The sequence below is a fragment of the Amphiprion ocellaris genome, chromosome 6, assembly GCF_022539595.1.
Source record: "Amphiprion ocellaris isolate individual 3 ecotype Okinawa chromosome 6, ASM2253959v1, whole genome shotgun sequence".
NCBI classification, from domain to species: domain Eukaryota; kingdom Metazoa; phylum Chordata; class Actinopteri; family Pomacentridae; genus Amphiprion; species Amphiprion ocellaris.
This window is the reverse complement of record NC_072771.1, coordinates 25,693,488-25,703,298: the sequence shown is the minus strand read 5'-3', so window position 1 is coordinate 25,703,298 and position 9,811 is coordinate 25,693,488. Positions and strand designations below refer to the sequence as shown.

The 9,811-nt window shown below is 39.4% G+C and overlaps 1 protein-coding gene across 1 annotated transcript; it reads left to right on the top strand.

Annotated features, from left to right (window-relative positions):
• Window positions 1-221: 221 nt before the first annotated feature.
• mob1a (MOB kinase activator 1A) lies at window positions 222-9,225 on the top strand. Its single transcript, XM_023282400.3, has 6 exons — window positions 222-391; window positions 1,555-1,721; window positions 2,129-2,222; window positions 3,365-3,498; window positions 4,494-4,657; window positions 7,222-9,225. The coding sequence occupies exons 1-6, from the start codon at window positions 378-380 to the stop codon at window positions 7,297-7,299; spliced, it is 651 nt and encodes a 216-aa protein (XP_023138168.1). The 5' UTR covers window positions 222-377; the 3' UTR covers window positions 7,300-9,225.
• The last annotated feature ends 586 nt before the right edge of the window (window positions 9,226-9,811 follow it).

The window sequence follows — 9,811 nt, the reverse complement described above, 5'->3', positions numbered from 1 at the left end:
TGAATCTTCCTTCTCGCATTGACAGCCATAATTTATTTTACATTTTTTAACAGATCTTTTGTCGTTTTGTTTTTTTCAAAGAACATTAAACACACCGTAAACACCTAAATTAGATCAGTGTACCACATTAGTAACTCCAGTAGTGTCTGAGCTGTCGTACCTACAGGCAGCCTGCAGGGGGCGACAGTCTGCGGGTTGAGCTGCTGCAGTCAGCCGACAGAGGAAGAGTCTCAGTGGGTGCAGTTCATGTTAGCCCGAGCGTCGCTGTTAGCAGGCAGCGCTGACAAGTGGTTAGTGTGCAGTTCTACGACACATTTCTGTTTACTAAGCTACACTCAGGGGTGTAATCGAGGCTTTCCGACGACTGCTGCGCCAAGATGAGCTTCTTGTTGTAAGTAAAGTCAGTTTTCATGAAGGCCACCAGCAGCCGCAGCTTGCGGTTAACGTTAGCTGCGCTTCTGCGAAGTTCCATCAAGGGAAGTAACTGGTGTTAAAATAAGACACCGTTACAGAAAACTAGTCAGCTCACCGCACTGCAGTCCTAATAAGTCTAGGTTACACTTGAGTCGACTTTTTCTTAACTAGGTTCACCATTCGTCGACGCAGTCTTATCTGCGAGCTGTGTTTATTTATAGTTTCCGAGCCCTCGCAACTTTTTTAACTAGTGAGTTGCTAACTTGGCTAGCCTGACGATAGCTCGCGTTGATTAGCCAACTTAGCCTCACTCTTCCATCTGTTCAGACTAGTCTACCCATGCTAACCTTCGTCATCACCCACGCCTTCGCTGTCTGCTCATTTTTGGAAGTTAGCAGATGTCGTGCAATGCGGTTAATTAACTCTTCCGCTGTTTACAGCAGCACCGTGATCCTGTCACCCAGTGGGTAGCAACTGTAACCTGCTTATAGCGACACAACATTGTAGAGAGTCACATTGAAAACAAGTCTAAACAAGTCGTTCTTTAGCTTGAACGTTGACATGACAAATGTTGCAGTGATTACACATCATGACATAAGTTCATTGATGTTCAGCCTGAAGCCTGCAGCTGCTGATTGCACAAACCAGACAGGAAGCATCCTCATTTGTCAAGGCCCAAGAGAACCATCTAGTCCTACACAGGCCTTTTAAAAATGTCACTGCCAAGTCAGGCTTATTTCTTGTAGCCCAGTGTCACACATCACAGATTTGCCTCAAGGGACTTTTTAATCATTATGTTAGACATCACTGTGTGTCCTTAAACTCTTGATTTGAAGAAGGATAAACTTCAGAAACACCCATGAGAAATAAATGGATGAAACCTCAGGAATTACACCGGAGCAGAGATCCCTCTTCCAAGATGAACTTACATTCAATAGATGTGTTCAACATAGCATATCAACAGTATATATATATATATATATATATATATATATATATATATATATATATATATATGCTTGAGGTAACATAATTTTAGATTGTCTGTCGCATGATCACCATGAAAACCTATAAAGAACACAGATGCTGTCTTCACTTGTTGACACACAGTTGCTTAGCTCCACGTTTATTTCTTTACAGTGGCAGTCGCTCATCTAAAACCTTCAAGCCGAAGAAGAACATCCCAGAGGGCTCCCACCAGTATGAGCTGCTGAAACATGCCGAGGCAACGCTGGGCAGTGGCAACCTGAGACAGGCTGTCATGCTGCCAGAGGGAGAGGATCTCAATGAATGGATTGCAGTCAACAGTGAGGGAATTAATGCAATAAACCCACACACCTAGTGTACAAATAGCTATTTAATTTTTTTGTCAGTGATTAAATACAAATAATCCTTGTATAGAGCTTGAGCACTTGTACCACCCTTCGGGCTAGTAAGAGTAGCTGGGTCCTACTTACATGTAATGCACCACATATATTTTTGATATACTTCTTTTTAATAAAAATATTGAAAGTAAAATATGAAAAAAAAGCAGGATATACTGTGTTTATAAACAGGAGACATGGTGGATATGTACTCACTCTGGCGGGGAAAACCAGCAAGTGTGTAATGCTTAGTATAATGTAGATTACAATCAGTTGAAAAGTATTGCTTTATTATTATAATGAGCATCATTTCTAGAGGACAGAACTGATAATTTACCCTTTTCCTTCAGCGGTGGATTTCTTCAACCAGATCAACATGCTGTATGGCACCATCACTGAGTTCTGCACCGAGACAAGCTGCTCTGTGATGTCTGCAGGACCGAGGTAACCGCAAACATGGTCCTTTTTATGCACACAGCTTCTAATTTTCCACAGAATACATTTTGACACCTAAGGAAAGTACAGGTGTAAATAATAACTTCAGCAGTTCAGTTTGGCACCTTTATTTTTATTTATTTGGCTCCTGATATACTGCCATGGCCTACTGAGACTGTTGTCTGTAACTGACCCATTGGCAGGAACATATTCCTTTTGAGAACAGTTTGTGTTCTGCATGCATTTTTGTGAAATTTTAGGGAGACAAAAGACATGGCACACAAAGCTCAAGTGTTTTCAGTAACATTATACTGTTTATAACACAGTAAAGGCACAGTACCACACTGGAAAAAACGCATTTGATCATGTTCTTTGAAGAAGATTCTCACTTTGCCTGGTTTAGTGTTTAAAATGTTTTTGATGAAGAAAGTTGCAGGGAGATTTTTAAAAACAAACAAAAAACAAAACAACTAAATTTATGTTTTCAACTACGTGTGAAATGAAGGGAAGTAATTACCCTCCCAGACAAGTAAACCTCAGCAGCTGCTGTAGATTCTTGTCTTGGTTCCGACTCAGCCAAAATGTGTGTGAATCGAAGTCTTGTGAACTGGACTTGATTGTGCGTTCACTTTGTCGTATTTTGCCGTTTCTGAGACATTGCTTGATCTTCTGGTAAGAAGTGGAAACCTAGAATTCTCAAGGAGCCCAACTGTGGATTCAGATTTTAGACGGTTGAGATGGTTAAAGTAGATTAAATTGGAATCTGTCATCTGAATGTCACATGAGGAAAACAGGAATTAAACCCTGTAGAAGTTGTTTAGTTAGAATCTAGGTCTTGCACTTCCTCTATCCTCTCCTGCCAAGACTCTCTATGTTCAGCCTGTAATCAGGAGGAAGAGATGGGGGCTCACTTCCTGTTGACATAGCCGCCATCAAGAATAAGACTCTTCATGCTTTTTGCATTTCCCCTTCTGTTCTTTTTTTAGCTTATCTGCTTCCCAGTGATGTTTTCATGTCCTGAGAGAAAGCCATGATGAATGCGTCTTCGATGTAGACCTTTTCTGTTCATATCTCCTCAGTAGGTCTGCTGTATCTATTAAATCAAGTCTATATTACGAGCGCTGCCAATTAATTTTGTTTTTTCTCTGTAGATATGAATATCACTGGGCTGATGGCACCAATATTAAAAAGCCTATCAAATGCTCTGCGCCCAAGTACATTGACTATTTGATGACCTGGGTGCAGGATCAACTGGACGATGAGACACTTTTCCCCTCCAAGATTGGTGAGTTTTGATTGATTGCCTAAAGGTTTTGTGGTGACTTTGGTTGCAGTTTCATGGCTATGAATGTATATTACTGAGTGGGAGAGAGAACTAAACAACAAACAGGCTGTTTGTTCTCCAGCAGGCCAAACAACTACATACGTCACCTCTGGTTTTATTTTAGTGTTATCTTTTCACACAATAATGGCATTTCTCTTTTTTTTAAACTTTACTTTCAGCCTTTGAGAATTGAAAGTGACATAATCTGTCTTCTGAGCTTTTTAAAAAGACCAAAGAGCAGATAAATGTACTTTTAAAGGAACTTGAGCTGTGTACGTAACCGTCAGATGGCAGCTGTCCAGCAACTTTAAAACAAAGCGACAGTGTCATGTTATTGACTGTCCAAGTCAGTCACCTGACTTCAGTCCAGCTGCAGTGTGTCTTGCATGCTGAAGAGCAAACTGAAGGCAAAAAACCCCCCTCAGAACAAACAAGCCTCTTTACAAGTATTTGTGCCTGTTTGTTTCCTGCAGCTAAATGTTTTAACTTGGTATTAGTTTATGCGAACTTGTCCAGTTTCTTTTGGGCTCTAAAGGGTTAAAAGGTCTTCACAGTCCATCTTTATGTGTGTGAATGTGACACTATCAAATCAAAAGTGAAAGTTACAGCTTTAAATGTCACTGTCATTGTTTTATATCTAAAACTCTATGTAGTGGATCACAGAGGAAACGCAACAAAAATGTGTTGCTGTCCTGATACTGTCTGACTGTACTGCACCTCCGCTCTGCAAGGAGTGTAAACCTGCTTTGTGAGTCTGTGTGTGGTGTGCTTGGGTGAACATTTTTAACAGCTGTTCATACTTGCACTTGAATTTTAATTAGGCAAATAAGCAAAGAGCACAAGCGCAATAAATTTCAGTTACACACTGATGTTGGCTGAAAGGCATTGTGTAGACCTTGAAACGGCACATGCTGTTCTCTTGAAATCAGTATTTTCCACCACCTTCTGTCCAACAGGAGTCCCCTTTCCCAAGAATTTCATGTCCGTGGCCAAAACCATCCTGAAGCGTCTGTTCAGAGTTTACGCTCACATCTACCACCAACATTTTGACTCCGTGATGCAGCTGCAAGAGGAGGCTCACCTCAACACCTCCTTCAAGCACTTCATTTTCTTTGTTCAGGTGAGATCATCCTATTACAGTATGAGAATAAAAGCTAATCACATGTGAATAAGAACAAGCATATTGGTCAAAGCATCAACAAAGTAATACCAACTTTGTGTAGATAAAACCGGGACTAGAAGTAAGGCTTTAAATGCTGAACCTTGTTCAGCTCATCGATCATTTCGAATGAACACATGCGACTCTAAAGAGAGACCCTTTTGTTTGGTGTGGTTCTTTTTCTACAAAGCCGTGGCTTTGCTCCAACACTGAAGTGAAAGGTCAGCTCTGCCCCAATGCAAAGAACAGGATAATAAGACATGTTAGCAGGATGTAGAGTAAATAATATCGTGTTTCATACATTGTGCATAATGCCCTAGTCTCGTCTCTGCCAAATGCCAGTTATGCAGGCACTGAGACTCTATCTGCAGCAGTCCTGTCATGTTTGAACAGAGTCAACATTGTTTTTTTTTCATAGCAACATGAAAGCCAAAAAGTCATTACTTAAACCGATTAAGCGTGTAATTCTCACGATTATATATCTAAAAAGGGCTTAAGAGATTGTGACACAAGAGGAAGACTGTTGCCATGTTGGGCTTTATCCAGAGTGCTCAGTTAAGTCAGGCAGTAAAACGATCTTGATCGTTGTTACAGGAAAAAGTACACTCAAAAACATTGACAACAATAGACCGTGCTGGTTGTGGAGAGTATCAAGTTATTAACTCAAAATTTAACTAAACTTTTTATTTGATTTACTTATTCCAATTCCATGAGAACCATTAAGAAAACTGAATTTGAAGTCTTTTTATAGGTTCTGTCAGCAAAGTTCAGTCACACAGTGTTCTGCAAACACTTCACATGTATCTACCACTATCTGTTTGCACCATTAATCATGAATGCTTGTGTCTTCCTGTCTTCTACCAAATTTGTCTCAGTAAATCACGAGTCTTCCATTATAGATGATCTGCTCAATCGTTGCCTGATTAGCAGGTGAGCAGCACAAGTTGTTCATTTAGTAAGTACAACAATGGATTCAGAGACATAGCTGAAGTTAACCCCAAAACATTCAAGAAACCAGAAAAAAGACCACCATTGCTATAGTTGTGATTACTTTATCTAACTCTGTGCTTTCTGCTGCTAACATTTATCCGTGGTAAGTAGCATGTCACACAACTCTGCTGTGAGGAATGTAGGAGGACACCATAGTTATGAACAGGGGCTCTTTATTCATCCTCTGTGACACACAACACACAGACTTTTAGTGACTAATTCTTATCTGGGCATGTTGCAGCTGATTAAAGTAGCATTTCTACGCTCCCTTACAGCAACACTTTACTGTGACTGCTGCAACATGCTGCTGCTTCTCTCACACACCAGGAGAGACTCGCTTCCCACAACACTTCTTGTTGTGTTACCACCTTCCTTAAAGGGATGTGCAGTCAGGCTGTAGATGTGCTCATCTCAGTTATTAGAAAATACACAGCAACTGTCTTAATTCACATAATTGTTGAGTGTGTGTTTAGACGGAGCTGGACAGTTCTAGAGAAAAGTACCAAAAGTAGGAGTACTACACTGTAAAAGTCCTGCAAATTATACCCAAAGTAAAACTGTATAAGTGTTGCGACCCCGGCTATCTAGGGTAACCGGATGACAACAAAAGAAAGTAAAACCACGGTTGTGTTACAGAGTAACGGGCTGGAATTTATTTTGAAAGGGGTACATACACAATAAAATACAAAAAGTAAGGGGGTTAAACACAAATGGGTGCTACTGAAATAAAAGAACAAAACAAAACCGAAAATGAACTTTACCCAGAAGTTGATATTAACATGCTAGAAGAAAATAAAAAATAATTAATGCAGAAAAAATCTCTTAACCAAAATATGGTGCAGTAGCACCCCTGACTGAACCAACAGTGAATTCTCAACAAGTATTTCTGAACACGCCAAAAGAACCACTCACTAGCATTTAGTGCCCCACATGCACATCATGATTGGAGGAGGGTGTTTGTCCGGGACCAATCCATCTACGGCTCTGTGGGCTGTAGGCGGGGCAAAACTATGGAGGAGAGGTGGACGAAGATGTTTAACCAGCTCGTAGCTGTTCATAATACAAATCATAACAAAGGAGTGCAGCGTCCCAGGGCTGTAACAATAAGGACAATCAAATAAATAAAAGTGACAGTACTCGGTGCAGAAAAATGTCTCCCGTGACTGAGGATTTTACTTGTGCAGCAACCTTAACCACCCTGAATCAGAATCAAGATTCATAAAGAAGTAGAATTGATGAGCAGGAATGGAATAAGAAATTTCAAAAAGGGGGAAAAAGGATGCCAGACTGTTGATATCTGTATTGTGATAATTATAATTACTGTAAAAACAGCTAAAATGCTGTAATATTTTTGGTTTCACATTTCAATGAGCCTTTAAATTTGTAATTGCTGCTGTGCTTTCAGTTCTGTTGTACGCACCAACAGACCTCTAGTCGGCTTGTGTATGAAAAGAAAAAAAAGTCTTGATTTCAAATTGTGATCACTACGTAACTAATGTCATTTTAATCGTAAGTTTTTGTTGTGCTTCTTATAGGAGTTCAACCTCATTGACAGGCGAGAGCTTGCTCCTCTGCAGGACTTGATCGAGAAGCTCGGGTCCAAGGACAGATAGACATTTCATCACGTGTCTTTTTTAAAAACAGTTTCTTTTTTCTCCTTTGTCCCTGTCTGTGACCTCTTCTACCTCTATGACTTCTAGCCTCAGCTCTTAAAATCTGTGCCTTCTTCTTTACATTTCCTTAATGTTTGTACTGTACTTCTCCTTTTATTCCTTTCCGTTCTCTTGGATGCTGTCTTTGAGCCCTTTTTTCCATTTTAGCCTCTTTAGATCATATAAAATAGTGTAGAAGGAGTAAAAATATTTTATCACAGGACTGTGGTTAACGACTCTGTTAGAGCAACCTACTGAATTTTATATTGGACCAAGGACATTTGGAAGTTAAAGTGAAAAACAGCTTTTCAGAAGTTGTTGGACAGTGTTTTCATGGTCTAAACACTTGCTAGTTGATTCCTTTTTGTTAACTTTGAGCTATTGTAATTACAGTGACTGACCAAATATCCCAGTCGTAGATTTTTTTTACATGTCTGTCATTGATGTACAGAGGAGAGTAGTAGGAATGACGGCAAGAAAAGTAGTGACGTTAAATAGGTCTTGGGTGGACGTTTGTACGCGTAATAATGCATGACGGCAGGCACAAAAACACACCAGGATATAGTATAAATCTCTGTCACAAGCTGGTTCTGTACCTGATATCCTACATGTGCTAACATGATTCCTATTAACTCGCTCAGTGACAGATAATTCTGAGAGGCCTTTGTTCTCGCCCCACAAAACTCACCATCGACTGCATACAGCTATTTCAGTTTGGTCATGCAATATTGTGTTTGCACAGTTTTTTTGGCTATTTTTCTTAAATAGTAAAATGTGAGATTTAGTGATACCTTTTTATCTGCGATTTAGTAATTATTAATAGCCACTTAAAGCTCATAAAATGGCCCTAAAAGCTGTACAGTGTCCATCTTGTTAACAGCAAAAGTAGTCAAATGTGAATTTTTATTTTTACAATCATTTCAGTTTAAGGTCTGTGGTTTCGACCAGCTATGGATTTCTTTTTTAGTGTCTTTTTTATTTTGTTGTTTCAATGCTGGTACTTTTTTTCCACTAGATAATTCCCCCCTGGATTGGAAAGTAGAGTAACAACTATTGTACCTGTACACCGAAGATGTATGTAGTTTTTCAAAGTCTTTATTAGTCTTTAGTGCATTTATAATTCTCACGGTAATTTCCTTCGCTTGTTCTGGCTACAGCAGCAGGGCTGTTTGTACTGCCATCCTTTCAAAAACCGATGCAGCTAATATTCTTGATGAACGTTTCACCTGGCAAAGTGTGATCAAAGGAACTGGTTCATAACCTGCTTCATATTGGACCTAAATTAATATCAGACAATCGTGTAACCAATTACGACGAATTAATATCTTAAAATGTATCACCGGGAAATAACCTATGGAATCAGAGGCAGCAGAGTGTTCATTTTATAATTTAGACTATTCTGAAAGCTTTCTCATAATGTGAAAAAAACTATCTACTTTAAGGTCCACAACTTGCTCGGCAAAAAATAAAAATAAGAAATCAAGCCAGCGTCCTTGAAGTTATGTCTGCAGGCCATCCATTACTTTCAATCTATACTCGATTACATATTTTTGAAATGTATTGCTTTTCTCACAGTTTTATTTGTAAGCTTTTGGTATGGAGTTACATTTCATATTACATTGTAAAAATGTTGGCTTTCTCTTTTGAATCGTATAAGAAACAAGGGCTTTGAAATGAATTAAAAGTTTTTATGTTTATTTTCAATATTGGTCCAATCATCAGGTGGTCATTCAGACTGGGAGGAGTCACAGGATGTCTGTACCACGTCCACACATTTGCTGTAAATAAGATCAGTGTTTTATCTGAACAAAACTGTGCCTTACATTAACGAAAATGTCTAATAAGACGGTATTGACAGATCAAAAACTCAATAAACACTGAAAGGACGGTGGTGTGTTGTCATTTTGTGTGCGTTGGTGTAAAATGGAGACCGGTATGTAAATTGACAGTCTGTACAGTTCTTAAAATGTATAGATTTTTGACCTCTTTACTACAATTTGGGAGAAATGTGTTTCTAAATATAGGATCGACATTTAAAGCAGCAGTATTACCCGAGACGTTTTCACGGGGTGCACAGTGAAGCTCAGCCAATCAGAATGGAGCCTGGAGAGTCGCTAAGCATTTTCACCCTCAGTTCAGACTGACGGGCAGCTTTAACCCTTAACATTAACACGTATGCAGCCGCCTGTGCGCGTCTAGATTAACATCCCTCCCAGTGGATGTAGACCGTAGTGTTATAATTTGTTGCAATGGGATTGGATTTGGTTTTGTACTTGATTAAGAAAATAGCGATACATAGTAACACAACGACGCTGCAGTTAGTTTCCGATTGAGCAGTTAAGGGGAAAGTTAAGGGGAACTGACAGCACAGAGGAACCGAGTTCACATTTTAACCATGTAAAACCGTGTCAGACATTTTAAGTGCTGTCTGATACTCATTTTTAAATCTGTAAAACATTTATTCTGTTTGTAA

Excerpts from the sequence above, each read along its gene's own strand:
- mob1a (XM_023282400.3), top strand. Across the intron at positions 1,722-2,128 it reads TGAATGGATTGCAGTCAACA|CGGTGGATTTCTTCAACCAG; the intron begins GTGAGGGAATTA and ends CTTTTCCTTCAG. Across the intron at positions 3,499-4,493 it reads ACTTTTCCCCTCCAAGATTG|GAGTCCCCTTTCCCAAGAAT; the intron begins GTGAGTTTTGAT and ends TCTGTCCAACAG.